This window comes from Lolium rigidum, unplaced genomic scaffold (assembly GCF_022539505.1).
Source record: "Lolium rigidum isolate FL_2022 unplaced genomic scaffold, APGP_CSIRO_Lrig_0.1 contig_34027_1, whole genome shotgun sequence".
Classification (NCBI taxonomy): Eukaryota; Viridiplantae; Streptophyta; class Magnoliopsida; order Poales; family Poaceae; genus Lolium; species Lolium rigidum.
In genome coordinates, this window is record NW_025900256.1 from 58,176 (window position 1) to 78,135 (window position 19,960).

The 19,960-nt window shown below is 44.8% G+C and overlaps 1 protein-coding gene across 1 annotated transcript; it reads right to left on the reverse strand.

Annotated features, from left to right (window-relative positions):
- Positions 1–2,496: 2,496 nt before the first annotated feature.
- Positions 2,497–3,923, reverse strand: LOC124681104 (probable galactinol--sucrose galactosyltransferase 2). The gene is made up of 5 exons (XM_047216065.1): positions 3,649–3,923; positions 3,069–3,316; positions 2,893–2,983; positions 2,749–2,797; positions 2,497–2,628 (listed from the first exon to the last, which is right to left on the reverse strand). The coding sequence occupies exons 1-5, from the start codon at positions 3,837–3,839 to the stop codon at positions 2,572–2,574; spliced, it is 636 nt and encodes a 211-aa protein (XP_047072021.1). The 5' UTR covers positions 3,840–3,923; the 3' UTR covers positions 2,497–2,571.
- Positions 3,924–19,960: the final 16,037 nt, after the last annotated feature.

The following is a 19,960-nucleotide window of genomic DNA, read 5'->3' on the forward strand; positions in this document are numbered from 1 at the left end:
GAACTCGTCCTCCGTGGAACCTAGTGCAACATAAGAAGACACCATAGAGGTAGAGGTTAATGTGTTAGAAAATGTGATGTCCTCCAAAGGACCTATCATCTACCTCTCTCAACTCACTTGGTGTATCACTCATGTCCTCCAAACGGAAGCACTCAAACTCACATATGGGATGGAAGTCACTCAACTCACTATCACTCTCACTCAAGTGGGCTAAGTGGCTCTCATGCTCACATGGGATTGGTACCAACTCATCGATCAAGCATAGAGGAGTAGGCTCAACTTTCTCATCTCCATGCGCCTCCTTGCTTGAAGGGAAATTCCCATGCTCAACCATCTCAACTCCATCGCCTCCCAAGTCGTCCTCCATCGGTGGCGCCGTAGTGTTGTGGAGAGCTAGGCTCGGATCCACATCATCCTTGGGATGGCCTTGTAGGTCTTCATCTTGAAGTGTGGGCGCCGTAGGCTTCTTGGTGGCTTGGGTTTGTAGCTCGTCGAAGTAGAGCGTCTTGGCGCTTGGCTTTGTGCATTGCCATGCCTCGTGACCATTGGCCTTGCATACCTCACATAGGAGATTGGGGCATTCCCGTGGGCGGCGGCCTTGTTGCTTGCACTTGTAGCATCGGAGTCCATAGGCATGTGATGAGCTAGGGGCCATTGTGGTGGCGGCGCAAGAGGTGGAAGTGGCCATATGAGGAATGTATGCGCGATGTGCACTTGCCATCCTTGGAGTGGTAGACACCGAATGATGGTGTTTGTCGTCTTCATGTCGAGGATCTCGTCTTCGTGCATCATCACCATGGCTTGAATGGTGTCGTCGAAGATCCGTGGAAGATGTTGGTCGACGGCGCTCATGGGGTGACTTGTGTCGGTGAAGAGCACGTGGTGACATGTGTCGATGGGATCCATGAGATGGTGGTTGGCGACGACTATCATGTGATGGTGTGTGTCGATGACGATCCTTGACATGCCTAGATGATGGCTCATGCGGCTTGGCATAGTGCTTGTGGCGCCTTGTGGTGCTTGGAGAAGAGTGTCGATGATGATCATGTTGGGGACGCTCTTGATGCTCCACATGATGTACTTGAAGTCGACGATCTTGTGCATAAGCACTCTCATGGTGGCGCCTTGTGGAGCTCGGAGAAGTGTGTCGATGATGCTCATGATGGGGACGCTCTTGATGATCCATAAGATGGTGCCATCGTGGAGGTCCTCTATCTTCATATGTAGCTCCATTGGCCAAGTAGGGGGACGTGGGAGCATCGTCGTTGCTCCTTGTGGAGACTAGGTGAGGCTCCGCCATGGTGTTGATGTCGTAGGCGTGGCGTTGCTCCACCATGTCGTCGATGTCGTACTCGTGGTGTTGCTCCGCCATGTCATCGATGTCGTAGTCGTGGCGTTGCTCCACCATGTTGTCCATGCTTGATGAGCCATTGTCGATGTAGAGCTCGTCGAAGTCGTCCTCAAGGTGGCGCTCCACCGTGTCGTCCATGCTTGTTGAGCCCTTGTCGGAGTAGAGCTCCTCGATGTCGATCATGTCAGCGATGCTCGCGGAGCTAGAGTCGGTGTCGAGCTCCACATGTTCATCCACATCCGCGGTGCTTGAAGAGGTATCCTCCTCGTAGTGCTCCATGTACTCCTCCGTATCCTCATCTTCGCTATCCATGTTAGCACGATGGTATCTATATGGTGCATGTTAGTGGAAGAACACTACCTCGCAACCTTACCGTGGTATGATAAGATCGGGGTGATCCAACAAACCGAGAACAAAAACAATTGTATCGGGCACTCACACAAAAGCACACGCAAAAGCTAGCAAATATGGTGTTAGGTGAGTATGGTGGAAAGCCAAAAGACGAAATCTGAAATCAAGTGTATTGTCAAGAGTGGGTGAAATCCAAAAATATCAAATGTCAAAGCGATGATCACTATAAACACGGAAAATATGTGGAACACACACACGGGATAAGCGGGGTTAGTGCAACCAAAAGTGAGCGGAAAAGTGTATGTAAGGGTGCTCGGTGTCACACTAACACAAGGAGAGGCAAAGCTTTGGTTGCAAACGGAGAGACAACAAGATTCACACGCGGCCTCTCTTCTCTTCTCTCTTTTGCTTAAAAGCTTGTGACTCTTTTGTATACGGTGGCACTTGCACTCTTTTGTATCTATGGTGGCACTTGCACTCTTTTGTATGTATGATGGTACTTGCACTCTTTTTGTGTTTTTCTTTCTTTTTCTCGCTCTATGTTAGCGTTAGCTCGCTTTTGCTATTTTGCCACATGAGTTTTGCTTAGAAGCTTAACTCCACACTACACACACACCTCACAATCGGGGCCACGTGCAATGTCTCGCAACACTCAATAAGCAATGCTCGATAGGATAGATCGCAAAAGAAGAGGGGTTACAAGGTGGGGAGCAAGTTATACCTAGATGAAAATGTTAGGCGGTGTCGGAACACACAACCGATGATGGCGGTGGTGTCAAGAGTACGTTTGCAAGTTCGGGGTCGCTTGCTTCGAAGCTGCGGGTTGGTTTCACAAACAAGACACTCAAACCGGAACAAGCAAACACAAGCTATTCGTAGCCTGCGTCCCAGGTGCACCAGCCGAACCAGTCCACGAATGACGGCAGCTGCATCCATACGCCAATCCACTAAATCAGATGATCACTTGGCATCGAACAAACTAGTACTAATTGTAATCGAATCGTAGTAGTAGCATCAAATCAAAAGAAGATCAAAGTTGTACAGACATTTTTCTTGTCCCTGTGGTGGAACGTCTGCATGTGCTTCTCTACGGCCCTGCATTTCAGACATGAAAGATGATCGAGTTAGCTGCAGTCGTTGGAAGTTGGACCTTGGAACTATCAAGACGTGCAACGTAGAAGACGACGTACTTGACCGCCTGGTTGATGGTGTCGAACGGATTGGTGCCAGCGTGGATGTAGACGTTGTTCATCCCCTGTTCAGTCTGCACCGCCTTGTCCCCTGCTCATCACACGCACAACAAAATCAGAAAAATCGACTGCATTTACGATTTATCCCCGTAAAAAAAATAAAAAAACGAGAATACCACTATCGATGCACATCTGGAGCTGGTCCTGGTCGTTGCCCTGGAGCGCCGTGCGGAACTGCCCCTCCAGCAGTGGTAGCATCACCACGTACACCGGCTCGCCACTGTCGCCGTCGCCGTTGCCGGCGGCGACGGGGACCTCGATGATAACGAACTGGGTCTCCAGCGGGACCTCGCGGCCGGAGTTGCCCATCCGCTGCGTCATCCACCACAGCTTGAACCGGAACACGCACATGAACCGGCAATCCCTGCATCAAACAAACAATTCCAGGGAAATCTAAACCAAACCTTGACACTCCTAAGAAATCTACATCCCAAAATTAGTAGTACTAGAATTAGAAAATGGTACTCCGTAGTAGAATCACAAAACCAACAAGATGCTGCCAAAATCCGTACTACTCCCAGCACACTCTAGAGAGTTCGGTACCACGTATTCGACCCGCCACATTTCGGTTGCGTAACTAATCTATCCAACTTTGCTTTTATCTCTTCCTCCCAATAGCAACAGGCACACCTCTCAAAAAAAAAAAAAACAGCAACAGGCACGTGACTGAATCAGCGGTCGCCAATTAATACTCACCGGAGGGTTCCGAAGGTGAAGACGTGGTGGCTCTTGGCCTCGCCGGCGGTGGCGCCGATGAAGGCCCCGTCGACGAGCCCTGCCCCGGAAGCGTGCGCCGCCGCGACGTTGTCAGGCACGTCGGACAGCACTGTGCGGCCGCGCACCGCCAGCCTCCCGTCACTCACCGTGATCTGCGGCGTCACCGTCATCTCCAATAACCGAAATCAAACAACCGCCTTCTTCTTCTCCTCCTCCTCCCTCTTCTTCTTCTTCTTCTTCTTATTCTCCTCCTCCTCCTCTCTTCTTCTTCTTCTTCTTCTTCTTCTTCTTCTTCTTCTTCTTCTTCTTCTTCTTCTTCTTCTTCTTCTTCTTCTTCTTCTTCTTCTTCTTCTTCTTCTTCACAAGAACGGCAAGCAAAGACTTCATCAGCATACATATCCAGCAAGGATTAACTAATCACAAACCAACACGCTGGCCAATCAAGGAGGACACGTACCTTGCTCTGATACGGCGGCCTGTGTGAAGAGATAGAGCACGGCACGGGTGACGTGTGATACAGTAGCAGAGTGCTTTGCGTTAGGTCAGTAAATTAGCAACTACAGTAGGTGTACTAATGGCGCTCTCGACGGAGAGGGAGATGGAGGGAGGGAGGAAGCGATGTGGGGAGGAGCAGTTTATATAATGGGGAAGAGGGAAGATGGTGACGTCGCCGGAGAAGCTGCTAATCATAGCAGGAGAATTCACACCTCTCTACTGTCTAGGCGCAAAATTCCATCCCCCCCCTGCGTGTTGTCTCCTCCGATGTTTCTTTGTGTGGAAGATTTGCATGGTGCTAATGGAAGGTATGGCATGGTCCAGCTGCTGCTGTGCGTGGAGGATTTGAAGTGTCCCAGTTCCATGAATTTCTTTCTTACAAGAAACGCACTAATAATTGTGTAAACTATGCTACACCTGGTTTGTTGCTGTGTATTTCCTGTTGCCGACCGAGCGGAACAAATGACACATGCATGTACGTGGTCTAGCTTGGTCTCGCAACCTTATTATCCCTTCTTTGTCCCAATACTCCTCCGTTAAATATTTTTTAAAAAGGTTTAGTTCACCAATTTAAATTAGAACTACGACAAAAAAAAATATGGCTATGGTATGTTTTTGAGTGGCTCAAGCGTTTCAGTTTTGCGTAAAACGCATTTAAATTTCACTATACCAAAATTTAGTATGTCAATAAATTGAATACGTACAAAAAAATGTTCGCGCAAAATGGGACATATCTCTCGTAGCGAGATTTCTGTCGGGAGAAGACCCCGGATATGACAAAGAACTGGAAATAGTTGGCTTAGGGCCGGCTGGCCCGCGGCCAAAGCCGGCCGAGGAGCAGCCGGCTGGAGCCATGGTCAGGACCGGCTTCCACGTACCATATCCGGCTTAAGATGGGGTCAGCCGGCTTCGGCATAGCTAGGCCGGCTGCCCCATCATCGGCCGGGATCGTCTTTCCCCTTGCCGGCTCCAGAAGTTGGTGATCCTTGCATGAGAAGACTCATGAACGGTCATCCGGGTGCCAAAGTCCACGAGGACGTCCCATCCCACTGATCCCGGAACACTGCAGAGCAACAGAGATCAGGTCATGATAAGGGCTAAGCCCAAGGGTGTGCCCGATCTTCACGGATTTGGGTGGAATTCGTGGGGGAGGTGGAAGAACGCGATGAACACGAAGAACGCGAGGGGAATCGTGGGTTACAAACACACACACACACAAATCGGTTTGTCCTCGTTGGCCCAAACCACCAACTCGATAGAAGTTGCAGGAAAAGACCTTTCGGTAGAAGTCCCGCAAAAAGATCGACGAATCGAAATCCTATAGATCTAGAAGGGTGAAAAGACCAAAATCGATAGAAGTGCAAGCAAAAGACCCAAAGATAGAAGTGCAAGCAAAAGACCAAGATTGGTAGAAGTCACCAAAGAGATACAATAGGATTCGATAAGGAGCCCGGTGGGTACAAGATCTAAGATCTATGGTAGGGTTTCCCACAAGGGTCAAGAGCAAAGCTCAGGTTTAATTTCACATCAAGTCTAATCTCAGATCTGAGCCAACAAGGCTATTTATAGTTGGTGGGGCGAAGGGGTAAGTTACATGCTGAATCTGCCAGTTTTAGTGCTGAAACGCGTACAGGCGGAAGTTCCGGCCTCAGGAGGCGGAAGTTCCGGTCGGGCGGAAGTTCCGGTCGTCCTGGGCGGAAGTTCCGGCTGGATTCCCTTTGGACAGCATCTTCGAGGTATCTGGGTGGAAGTTCCGGTCCTGGAGGTCGGAAGTTCCAGTCGGGGTGGAAGTTCCGGCCTAGTTCCGAAAACGACCGATTTCCTTGCAGTAACATCCCGGGGCGTTTCGGCGCATTTTCGGAACTAGGTCGGAACTTGGGCGGAAGTTCCGGCTGGATCCTTTTTCCTGGGCGCTGGAAGGTATCTGGGAGGCATCTGGCCGGAAGTTCCGGTCCTGGGGGCCGGAAGTTCCGGCTGGGGCGCTGTAGCTCCATCTTCTTCATTTCCAGCTCCCTCTCCATTGGCTTGGTCTCCATGGCTTGTGTCTTGACCGATGTACCTGATTGAACACAAGGTATTTGCATGAAGTAGCATGCCATCCAAAGAGGTATCAAATGCATACATGGAAATGAGCGAATTCACCTCTTGGTGTATGGCTTGAGCTCGAGCTCGTGTCATTGGGCCACGAGGAGGGCTTGTCGGTCTTCATGTAGTGTCGATCTTGGGTAGGGCTACATCATGTCATCATGGCCCGGCTCTCCGGGGCAACGCAGGCTACGGGCGGCGCTACCTAGGGGTCGCAGGCTACGAATAGGAGCTACATCCGGCCTACTTCCCGTACATTGCTCCGTCATGTCCCTGTCGGCAGCGACAAAGAGGACAAGACAGGGGCGCCAACCAGAGGCCCCAGCGCCTCGGGACCATGCGAGGAAGCCGGAGCCGGCGGAGCCGGCGCCATAGCCTCTAGTGACTTCTATGTAATTGTTTTGGGCACTACATAAGCCCTAGTAGCACCCCCTGTTGGCGGATCGATCCATTCCATACTTTCATACTTAGCAGAACCGCATGGGAGGAGAGGTCTTCGTCTACCTCGAGCCCTCTCTCAAGCCGGCCATAGCTCAAGGAACACCATTGTACTGTCTCCACATCATATACATCTCTAGGCAGGAGTAGGGGTGTTACCTCCATACGAGGGCCCCGAACCAGGGTACACTGCTGTGTCGCTTGTGCTCATACCCGCATCCGGAGTCCGCCGTAGGCCATAAGACCTCAACCACTCGGCTTAAGCCACCCCATGGCATATGTCGTGACAGATCCACGACGTTTGGCGCCCACCGTGGGGCCTGCAGCGTATGCGGCCAGAGTCTTCTTCCATACGGACCTCTTTCTTCCATACGGCGAGCGAGTCACTTCAGGCTTGATCTGGAGGCTCGGCTCGATGGACTGCGTCAGCGACAAAGCTGGTTTCTTCGCCGACAGGTCCTTCCTTGCCGGCGGCAATGTCATCAGCTTCGGCGCGCATCGCGTCTACGTCGCCACCGCCGCGCCGCCGCACTACCCACGCCATGTGCGGAGCTGCACCAGCCCTCCTCGCGGAGCCAGCGTCGGCAGCGTCACCGCCAGCCCCTACGTCGTGCAGGAGGTTATGGCCACCGATGACAACGCCACCAAGTCCATGCGCAACCGTGGCCCCGCGCTAGAGCGCAACACCAACACGGTCGGCACCTCAGGCTCCGATTCACCACCTCCACCCCCGCCATCCATGTTGTAGGTGGCCAGGGCGAAGCTGAGCACACCAATAACCGTGATACGTTGCAAACGTATCTATAATTTTTTATGCTCCATGCTTGTTTTACACCAATTTCTATATATTTTGTTTTGCACTTTTATACATTTTCCGGAACTAACCTATTGACAAGATACCACAGTGCCAGTTCACTGTTTTCTGATGTTTTGTATTTCAAAAAAGTTATACAGGAAATATTCTCGGAATTGGACGAAACAAAAGTTGAAGTTCCTATTTTACTGTAACGAAGATGGAGTCCGGAGGAGAGACGAAGAGGCGCCATGAGGCGGCCACACCTGGCCTAGGCGCGGCCCATGCTCTGGTCGTGCCTAGGGGTGGTGTGGGCCCCTCGGGCACCTACCGACCTCGCCCTTCCGCCTATTTATTCACCTATTCGGGAAAAACCTAAATACCCGAGCCTCCATCCACGAAAAGATCCGTCGCGGCCGCCATCGCCGACCCTAGCTCGGGAGGGTTCAAAAGCTCTTCCCGGCACCCTACCGGAGAGGGAGATCATCACCGGAGACCTCTACATCGCCATGCCCGCCTTCGAAGTGATGCGTGAGTAGTTCATCTCTGGACTACGGGTCCACAGAAGTAGCTAGATGGTTTTCTTCTCTAATTTAGGCTTCATGTTTAGATCTTGTGAGCTGCCTATCATGATCAAGATCATCTTTATGTAATGCTACATGTTGTGTTAGCTGGGATCCGATGAATATTGAATACTATGGTTGAGATCGATTATATACTTGTCATATGTTATTTGTGATCTTGCATGCTCTCCGTTGCTAGTAGATGCTCTTGCCAAGTATGTGCTTGTGACTCCAAGAGGGAGTATTTATGCTCGATAGTGGGTTCTTGCCTCTAGTAATCTTCAAGAGTGACAATAATTTCTAAGGTTGTAGATGTGTTGTTGCTACTAGAGAGAAAACACCAATGCTTTGTCTAAGGATAATTCTATTGTTTACTTTACACACATTGCTTAATGCGATAATCTGTTACTTGCAACTTAATACTGAAAGGAGTGCGGACGCTAACTGGAAGGTGGATTATTAGTCATAGATGCACTTGGGTTACAGTCTATGTATTATGTTGTAATGCCCAAATGAATCTCATAGTAATCATCTTATCATGTATGGTCTTTTTTCTGTCAATTGCCCAGCTGTAATTTGTTCACCCAGCATGTTATTTATCTTCATGGAGAGACACCTCTAGTGAATTATGGACCCCGGTCCTTTCCTTTACACTGATAAAATCATCTACTGCAAACACCTGTTCTGTTTCCTTATTGCAAGCATTGTTCTCCTTAATTCCACTGTAAACAAACATCTATTTCCACACTATATGGTTAATCCTTTGTTTTCAGCAAAACCGGTGAGATTGACCACCTCACTGTAAGTTGGGGCAAAGTATTTTGGTTGTGTTGTGTGCAGGTTCCACGTTATTACTGACGCCGGTAGTGCGCCCTGCCAAAAGTCAGCTAGCAACACCTTCCGAAGTCACCCCTTTCTCCTACTGGTCAATTAAACCTTGATTTCTTACTGAGTGAAAACTTGCTACTGTGCTCATCATATCTTCCTCTTGGGGTTCCCCAACGGTGTGCAACTGCACAACATCAAGCTCTTTTTCTGGCGCCGTTGCCGGGGAGAAAGAGGATTTCTGCATGGGAAGTCTCTCATCTCCAATCTCTTTACTTTGTTATTGTTTTTCTTAGTTTATTTTACTTTGTCTTGTTTGCTTCTTTATATCGAAAACACAACACAAAAAAATAGTTCCTTTTATAGTTGATGCCACAGTGCGAGTTCCCTGTTTTCTGCTGTTTTTGTATTTCAGAAAAGTGGTACAGGAAATATTCTCGGAATTGGCCCCTATGATGAGGATGGAGTAGTTCTCCCTCGGCGCTGAGGGCTCTACCGGTAGCTATGTGGTTTATCTCTCTCTCCCATGGTGTGATCTTTATGTGACCATGAGCTTTGTAATCTAGATGTCGTTATGCTATTCAAGTGAACTTCACTTATGTGATCTCCGGAGACTCCTTGTCCCACGTGTGTAAAGGTGGAGTGTGTGCACCGTGTGGGTCTCTTAGGCTATATTTCACAGAATACTTGTTCATTGAATTATGATTTGAGTTGGATGTCTCTATGAAATTGTGGTGTGTTACTACCGCCTATGAATGCTCAAAGTGCAGCGCAGGGTGTTCATTAGTACTTGGGAATACATTTTTAAGGTTTGCTTTTGCAGACCTACGCAGTGGATTAGTGTTTTTTATCCAGCCGGAGAGTCTTTCAGAGTAGCATAGTGAAGTGCTTATATTTATATTCCTTTATGATATCATTGTTGAGAGTGACCACTAGTAAAAGTATGATCCCTAGGCCTTGTTTCCAAACATCGAATCACCATTTATTTACTGTTTTACTGCATGTTTATTTGCTGCCATATTTATTCAAATTGTTATTACCACTAATATTCATCCACATCACTTGCATTTTACTATCTCTTCGCCAAACTAGTGCAGCTATACATCTGACAAGTGTATGTGATGGGGACACAAGAGACTTCTTGTATCTTAATTGCAGGGTTGCTTGAGAGGGATACCTTTGACCTCTACCTCCCTGATTTCGGTAAACCTTTGGTGATCCACTTAAGGGAAACTTGCTGCTATTCTACAAACATCTGCACTTGGAGGCCCAACACTGTCTACTAGAATATAAGCGTGTGTAGACATCAAGCTCTTTTCTGGCGCCGTTGCCGGGGATGTAAGGTAAAAGGTACTCACATCCTCTGGCTACTAAGTTTTTTAGTTGCTACTGAGTGCTCAAAGTTATTTTTCTTTAGATTGTACAATTACATCTTTTTGTTTCTTGTTTTGATTTTCACTAGTTAGGCTTAATGGAAAACAACAACAAAGTTAGTGAGATTTATAGTATTTATTTTGAGTCAGGACATGAGGTGTTTGAAAAGAAAATTAAAAAACCTATGAAACTTTACTTGCATGGTGATAGCAATGTTATTAGTACGAATTCTTTGAACACCATTATTCTAATATTATGGTAAATTCTATGGTTGGGGAAGCTAGTTTTTATGTCCTGACTTTTTAGTTCCCCAGCTTTTGAGGAGGAAATTTGCTATGATGATACTATGCCTCAAATATATGATGATTTTAATGATGATTATGTTATTTTCAGTCCACCTACTATTGAGGAGAAAGTTAATTATGATTACAATATGCCTCCTATATTTGATGATTATGGTGATGAGAATAATAATGATACCTATTTTTTAATTTGCTCCCACTACAATTAGTAAGAATGACTATGCTTATGTGGGAAGTAATAATTATTTTATGCATGTGGCTCATGATAAGAATGTTTTATGTGGTAGTTATATTGTTGAGTTTATTCATGATGCTACTGAAAGTTATTATGTGAGAGGAAAATATGGTTGTAGAAGTTTTCATGTTACTAAAACACCTCTCTATATGCTGAAAGTTTTGAAGTTACTCTTGTTTTATCTTCCTATGCTTCTCACTTTGTTCTTTGTGGATTTATTTGTGTACAAGATTCCTATGCATAGGAAGTGGGTTAGACTTAAATGTGTTTCATATTTGCTCCTTGATGCTCTCTTCTGCATCAATTCATATTTCTTATGTGAGCATCTTCTCAAATTACTACGCCTAGCTGAAAGGCGTTAAAGAAAAGCGCTTATGGGAGACAACCCATTGTTTGATTTCTGTAAAAAAATTATGTTGAGTCTTGGAAGTTGTTACCTCCGTAATAACCTCTCCTTATCATTTTTATTTTGTTTGTGTGCCAAGAATAGCCTCTAATAGGAAGAAAGTAAGATTTGGGGAAGTTGCTGTCCTGAAAACAGATTATGTGATGTTACCATAAAATTCGTAAAAATATCCAGGGCTGAATTTTGAGCTGTAATTTTTATGAATATGCCCCGTGTAATTATCTAACTTTTGTTAGTTGACCACTTTTCGAGATAAGAAACAGAGGATTTTCTAAAAAAACGATATTTACCCATTGTTCTGTTTTGACAGATTTCTGCACTATTTGCATTTGCCCCTTAAATCTCTTTCTTTTTTTGTTCTTTTGATCAAAGAGCTTTTTGAAGAGTTGCTACAGTATCTAATGCTTTAATATATGTTTGATATATTTTATCACTGAACCCAAGTGGATTTGTTTATTTTGATTGTACTAATGCTGCTAATAGAGAATTGTGTGAAGTTTTTGTATGAAGGAAGTTTTCAAGTGTAGGGAGAGAAGAATGATGTGATGAGATGAAGAAGACAAAATCTCAAGCTTGGGGATGCCCCTGCACCCCAAGAAATATTCAAGAGGTACAAGCGTCAAAGCTTGGGGATGCCTAAGGCAACCCCTTTTCATCAACAAAGAAAGAGGTCATCTCTCTATGCGCTATATTTTTATTGCTTCATACGCTAAGAGCGTCTTTATTTTGTTTTTAGTTTTCTTTTTTTTGTTTGCTGTAGAATATGGTTGCATCCTAACATTCTTGTGTGGGAGAGAGACACGCTCCGTTTTCATTGCATAGAACACTCTAGTTTTCACTCTTATTGTTCTGTGAGTGTTCTAGTTTTCTAGCAATGTGTTTAGCTCTTGTTCTTTCATTCGAGTTTTGTTCAGAGCTCGTTAGTATTCTTTATTTATGTATGATTAGCTCTCTGGTCCATATTGTATTTCATCTCTGAGATCTATTTCAAATAAGTCGATTGATGTTGGAGATGAGTAAAATGTTTCATGACTATAGTGATGCAAAAATGAGCTTGTCTAAACTGTGGCATAGACTTTAGCATGTCATGTCCGATGTTATTCTTGTAATATGATTAGTATTTATTGTTGTAGCATGACTTGTCTCAAATGGCTGAGTGTGTCATTGAAAGAATCATGTATTGTTTCCATCATAAAAGCATAATATTGTGGTATTCTCCTTTGATGCTTTATTGGGTTGACTTGGTGCATGCTTATACCATGTTATGACTATAACCAGTCAACTAAAGCCTCTATGATCATTTAATTTTTGATTTGTAATATCACTTTATGCTTTGATTGATAATGTTTTGTCGCTATGCATGATTATGGCCATTATTGCTCTCTTAGTTGGTCGCTCCCAGTCTTTTGCTAGCCTTCGTCTGTGCTGAGTATGATTTCTACTCGTGCATCCAACCACCACGAAACAAAGTTTTCCAATTGTTTCCACCATATCTACCTAGTAGCATTATTTCTATTCCAAGTAATTCATCATGTTTCTATTTATCTTCCAAATTAAAATTTTCCATGAGAAAATTAGTCAGTAAAGCTCTCACGAACTTGATGGCACATTTACTTTCTTGCACTTAATAAATTTGATCATTGTGCCTATCTTCTGAAGTTTATGTGTTTGAAAATTGCAAGTTGGAAGTTAGTAGAACCATGCTTTCATGGGGAACACATTCGACGTTGCACTTATATTTAGTTGATGTCATGTTCTTTTGTTTATGGATGCCTAGCGGTGCGAAATAAAATGGAAACTTGTAAGTCCATGGAGTTTGTATATGAGTTAGGGAAACACATGGGCCACTAATCTAAGCCATGCATCATTCATGGTGGAAATTTACAGCTAAGCCATAGTGAGCATTCTATGAAGCATTTGCAATAAAAATCTATACCCGTAGTAAATAAAAGATTGCTGAGATGCTCACTGTCTGTTTATCTTGTCATTTTGGCATGGGATGGCTCTTACAAGAGTACCTCCATATCATCGGGCAAGAGGTACCCCGTTGAAGGTTCTCAAGGATACATGTATACTTAAAATGACAAGAACTTATGTGGGACCTAAGTTGAGTAGCATGAGGTTTAGGTACTCGCATTCAAGGGGCATGAGATTTTCAACTTGTGATTTGCAAGCATATAGCTCATTTTTGACTCTAACTTTAACCATTCAAGATGCTTATGATAGGGGCAATGAGAGCTCAAAGCTAACGAGTACCATTCTTTTTGAAAGGTTTATAAAACTTGTTTATCTTGCTTACTCTGCAAAGAGTCTCTCTTTTTACTTTTATGTCGAATCTTCATCTTATGCTTTATGCACCAATTAAGAGAGCATAGTTTTCATTCTTAGTGCAATGTGCATAGTCCCAAAATTATTATTGATTGATTCATGATTATGCTATTGCTTGTTATTAAATTACTTGTATCTAGTCGCCCTTTGAACTTTAAAGGTGTTCTAGCATTTATGTCTTGTTACTTCATGAAGGACATGCTGAGTAACACTTTACTATGTTTTCTCTATGCTCATAAACAAACAGTTGCTTTCAATGCACTATTATTCATGATCCTTTGTTTGAGTTACTCTTCATGTTATAACATAGTTGCTAAGTTCTATTGAATTATATCTATCTTGTCTATGTTTAGAGAACTTTGATCCCAGCTCACAATGCTTTACATGCTTGATCAAGATTGTGTTGGCTTCATGTCACCTAAAAAACTATTTTTGTTGTCACTTACCTACTCGAGATGAGTAGGAGTTAAGCTTGGGGATGTTGATACATTGCAAACGTATCTATAATATTTGATGCTCCATGCTTGTTTTAGACTAATTGATATATGTTTTGTTTACACTTCGTGGTACTTTTATGCATTTTCCGGCACTAACCTATTGGCAAGATGCCACAGTGTCAGTTCCCTGTTTTCTGTTGTTTTTGTATTTCAGAAAAGTTGTAAATGAAATATTCTCAAAATTGGACGAAACAAAAGCCACAGTTCCAATTTTTCCCGGAGCAAAGACGGAGTCCAGAGCAGAGACGGAGGAGGGCCACAGGGTGGCCAAACCACCCCTAGGCGCGGCCTGGACCTGGCCCACGCCTAGGGGTGGTCTGGGCCCACCTGGCCTCCACCGACCTCACCTTCCGCCTATGTAAAGCTCCCGACGCAAAAAACCTAAATATACAAGCCTCCGCCACGAAAAGTTTCGTAGCTCCTCCGCCGTCGCAGACAAGATTCGGGGGACATAAGTCTCTGTTTCGGCACCCTGATGGGACGGGGAATTGCACCCGGAGCCATCTCCATCGACTCGACCGCCATCTCCATCACCGTTGCTGACTCCTATGATGAGGAGGGAGTAGTTCTCCCATGGGGCTGAGGGCTCTACCGGTAGCTATGTGGTTTATCTCTCTCTCCCATGGTGTGATCTTTATGTGACCATGAGCTTTGTAATCTAGATGTCGTTACACTATTTAAGTGAACTTTACTTATGTGATCTCCGGAGACTCCTTGTCCCACGTGTGTAAAGGTGGAGTGTGTGCACCGTGTGGGTCTCTTAGCCTATATTTCACAGAATACTTGTTCACTGAATTATGATTCGAGTTGGATGTCTCTATGAAATTGTGGTGTGTTAGTACCGCCTATGAATGCTCAAAGTGCAGCGCAGGGTGTTCATTAGTACTTGGCAATACATTTTTAAGGTTTACTTTTGCAGACCTGCGCAGTCGTTATCTAGCGGGAGAGTCTTTCAGAGTAGCATAGTGAAGTGCTTATATTTATATTACTTTATGATATCATTATTGAGAGTGACCACTAGTGAAAGTATGATCCCTAGGCCTTGTTTCCAAACATCGAATCACCGTTTATTTACTGTTTTACTGCATGTTTACTTGCTTCCATATTTATTTCAGATTGTTATTACTTGATGAGGACATCCCATCTATTGATACACCCGCTGTACCTACAACCACACAAATACAAGGACCAATCACGAGCTCGTGCCAAACAACTTAACTATCAGGTACTTTCGTTTCTTGGAACTATTCCTCACATACATGAGAATATGATGCTGCCTAAATCAGATGTGTTTGTTACTCTTAGGAATGATGGACCTAGCATGGATGAGAGGGACAAGCATTGGAGCATGATCACACATGGAGGAGATGGCAACAAACATGTGAGGATTGAAGATGACGTTGCGAGTGGAGATTTCAGAACTTTGAAGCCACCATAATTGGAGATGAAGACATGGACGAAATATAGAGTTTTCCACTTCATAATTTCGTCCATATGAGTACATGGTAATGGGACACCATTAGTTTTGGGCCAGGCCCATGTAATTTTCGCAGGAATTAATTCAGCCACTTTCTAGAGTCCGTATTGGAGGGGAAAGGCCTTCTAGGGTTTGGTTCGGCCACCATATGCATGGCTGGCCGAAACCCCACCTTTTCCTCCTTTAAATACCCCCATAGCCGTCACATTTAGAATCGGATTTTGATTCGATTAAAAGTTAGCCATTGCTGCAACTCTCGTGTACTTCTTTTGAGGCCAACGCCCAGAACAAGACCGACTATTCGGAATCCCACATTTTCAATAAAGCTTTCATCTATATCCGCAATATTCCGATTGCATCATTAGTTCTTACTTGTTCTCGATTTCAGGTAGGAATTAAGACCCTAGCTGGTCAGGTTGATCGTGCATCCGCAAGATCAGTAACTCCCGGAGATTGTCCTAGCGATTGCATTGGCGCACGAGCTTTGCACGTGTAGTCGGATCGTCAAGCACGAACTCCGCCAACAAATTGAAACTATCATACTCCCATCGAAAGATCGGACACCTTTGCCCTATCAAGTGGTATCAGATTTCAGGTTGCTCGGGGAGATTTTATAGTTTTCCTAGTGTAGATTGCATCTGCCATCATACAAATAAACCACGAAAAAGCCAAAAATACTGTTAGGGTTTTCGATCATCGTCCCATAAATCCCCTTCCACGCCTTGCATTGTCTTTTCAGTTTTTCATAGTTGAATTTGTGTCTGCATCTTCGTTTCGAGTTGCTAGCCTTAGCGTCTAGTTCCTTTAGAGATTTGAGTTCTGGTCATATTAGTCACGTCGTCGCCGCCGCTCGCACCATACGTAGATCACCACCATCACCTGCTATATACACCTGCCATATACTTCCGCCATCGCCATATACACCTGCCATATACACATGCCATATACTTCCGCATCTACCATATACCCTGCTTCCTACCGCGACACGGATTGTTGCTGTTTCTCTGCCCCGACAGAGTCCAAGTAGAATTAGGTTTTATTGTTTTTCATCCTTCTCTGTTGCCTTCTAATTTCATCCGTGTTGTAGAAAAAAATTCCCGTGAGATAATTTTCGGCCGCCGGTAAAGAATTGTGAAGGAGAGAAAAAAAGAGTCTGGAACCGCCTCCGAAAAAATTTGGCTACACTAGTTTTCGACCGTGGAGATCACTTTTCGCCACTGGCCGTTATAGCGACATTTTTTTTGACGCATGCGCGCTTTCTGGAGAACTTTTCAGAAATTTCCACACCCAAAAATTCTGAGGCTATACTGTTTTTAGACCTCGGGGATCAGTTTGAGACACTTGCCATCATAGTGATTTTTCGCAGCTCAGTTCGCCACATCATCACCACCTCATCGTTGCTAGTTGCTTGTGTGCCGCGTCGTGACCTTGTTCGTGTTCTAGGCTCGCGTCTCTAGTACGGTCTAGCCGAGGACCAGCACATTACCGTTGTTGAGCATACTTTCAATATTGCATTGCTGTTTTGACAATTGCTGTTTTTGCTACCATATTAGCCTTCCTACAGCTCTACATATTGTCTCCACGTGCTTTGTGTCGACCCCTGGTAATCGCTTTGGCAATCTTTGGAGACATTGTTCCTTGTTGGTTGCCATATCACGTTCCTCCTGTTTGGTAAGAACTTGTAAGAGCTTTGTATTTTGCTTCACGAATTGCGCGTGAACCACCATATTCCGTAGTTTGTAGGCATATACATTTATGCTTTTTGAGTACTAATCATGATAGGACCTACATCGGCAGCTGTTGATCCGGCCAAGATGGCGAGTGAGGAGTTGCATGCTCATTTTACCCACCTCTTGGGCGGGCATGCAACCGACGTTGATGGGTGCCTTGCTGATGTTGATGCTAAACTCACCGACGCGTTGGACAAGATGGATGGCCCCGAGGCAGCTTTCAACTCCAAGCTCGACGCCAAGTTCCAGGAGTTGATGGCTCGGTTTCCGCAGCCTCGCGACAACGTGCGACGACGCGCGCGCCGCGTTCCTCGTGCGGAGGTGCCTGCGGATACCGCTCCTGCTGCAGTAGCCGCACCTGATGCGCCTTCTGATGAAGGATGCGATGATTATTGAGGGGACAAGGACGAACGGGTAGATGAGAACGTGCTGGACGATGAGGAGGTCGAACAACCTGCACCTGGTCGTCCACGGCAGCTGAACCGCAACGCTCGCCCACCTCCACGACCGATACGTGATGATGATCATGTTGCTAAACTTAAATTGAATATTCCGCCATTTGAGGGTAGATATAATCCTGATGCATATCTTACATGGGAATTGGAAGTAGAGCAACGCTTTGCATGCTTACGCTATCCTGATCATTTGCGTGTTAGTGCTGCTACTTGTGAGTTCACAGATTTTGCATCTATGTGGTGGTTTGAGCATTGTAGAGTACATCATGCTAATATTCCTACTACTTGGGTTGGTTTAAAACTTGCTATGCGTACTCGTTTTGTTCCTCCACATAATCAGCGTGATTTTCTTAAAAAAATTGTCTCGTTTAGAACAAGGAATTTTTTTTTGTAGAAGACTATTATCAAGAATTGCAAACTGGCACGATTCGCTGTGGTATTGTAGAGGATAATGAAGCTATGCTTGCACGTTTCTTTGGAGGTTTGAATAAAGAGATTCAGCATATACTAGATTATAAGGAGTACAACACTATTACTCGCCTGTTTCATCTTGCTTGCAAAGCTGAACGTGAAGTGCATGATCGTCAACTACCATGGAGAAAAGCTAATATTTCTGCAGGTCGTACATCGTCGTGGTCTCTGCGACAATCAGCGCCATCATCTCGTGGGGCTGCATCAGCACCTACTACCTCCAAGTACACCACGTCTGCATCACGCACACCACCTGCTGCTACTCCACCACCATCTGATGGTCCTCCTCGGAGTTCATCTTCCATGGTCTCCACGGGGAAGAGGCGCGACATTCAATGTTGCAAATGCTTGGGATTTGGTCACATAGAGAGAGAATGCAGGACCAAACGTGTCACGTTGGTGCCTGAAGATGGAGAATATGATTCTTCAAGTGACTTTGATGAAGATACATTGGCCCTTATTGTTGCACGTGATGGAGCCAATTCTGATTCTGAGAGAGAGATGGAGGTAATGGAAGCTGACACTGCTGATCAGTACAAGAGCTTAGTTGCACAACGTGTGTTGAACGTGCAATTGAGCAAATCTGAGCATGATCAACGCCACAATCTGTTTCAAACAAGAGGCGTTGTAAAAGAGCGAGCTATACGGATCATCATTGATGGAGAGAGCTGCAATAATCTGGCTAGCGTTGACATGGTGGAGAAGCTTTCTCTACCCACAAGACATCTCACACGTCCATATTACATTCAATGGTTTGAGAGCTCTCGGAAGCTCAAGGTAACAAGAACTACACGTGTGCATTTTACTATTGGTACATATTCTGATTTTGTTGATTGTGATGTTGTACCTATGCAAGCTTGTTCTTTGTTACTTGGTAGACCTTGGCAATTTGATAGAGAATCTGTTCACAATGGTAAAACTAATCAGTATTCTCTTATGCATGATGGAAAGAAAATTGGTCTCAAACCTATGACTCCTGAACAAATATTAAAACATGATCTTGCTAGAGCTAGTAGAGTAAAAAACGAGGAGAAACATATGAGTGAAAATCAGATTGTTGCTGCAGATTTTGTGCCACATAAGACTAATACTAAGTCTGATTCGAGCCATGCTACTGAAATTCGTTTGAAAAATCCTTGTTTGCTTGCTAGAAAATCTGATATTGTTGAACTTGATGTGAACACTACTCAATGCTATGCTATTATTTGCAAAGAAGTTCTGTTTTCATTTGAGGATATGCCTCCTTCTTTGCCACCTACGGCTGCTAACCTTTTGTAGGAATTCATTGATGTGTTCCCACAAGATGTGCCACCTAGACTACCACATATTCGTGGTATAGAACACCTGATTGACTTGATTCCAGGAGCTTCACTGCCGAACCGTGCGCCATATCGTACCAATCCTGAAGAGACCAAAGAGATTCAGCGACAAATTCAGGTTCTCCAAGATAAAGGTTACATCCGTGAGTCTCTTAGTCCATGTGTTGTTCCTATTATCTTGGTACCTAAGAAAGATGGTTCTTCACACATGTGTACTGATTGTAGAGCTATTACTAATATTACCATTCGGTACTGTCATCCTATACCTCATTTAGATGATATGCTTGATGAATTGAGTGGTTCTATTATGTTCTCTAAAGTTGATTTGCGTAGTGGTTACCACCAGATTCGTATGCAATTAGGAGATGAATGGAAAACAACGTTTAAAACTAAGTTCGGTTTATATGAGTGGTTAGTAATGCCTTTTGGTTTAACTAATGCACCTAGTACTTTCATGATACTGATGAACGAAGTTTTACGTGCTTTTATTGGACGTTT

What these genes read in the sequence shown, in the direction of transcription:
- LOC124681104 (XM_047216065.1), bottom strand. Translation starts at nt 3,839, where the DNA reads ATGACGGTGACGCCGCAGATCACGGTGAGTGACGGGAGGCTGGCGGTG. An exon ending in TTCACCTTCGGAACCCTCCG is followed by an intron (nt 3,317 to 3,648) that starts GTGAGTATTAAT and finishes TGTTTGATGCAG; the next exon opens with GGATTGCCGGTTCATGTGCG. An exon ending in CCAGATGTGCATCGATAGTG is followed by an intron (nt 2,984 to 3,068) that starts GTATTCTCGTTT and finishes TGTGATGAGCAG; the next exon opens with GGGACAAGGCGGTGCAGACT.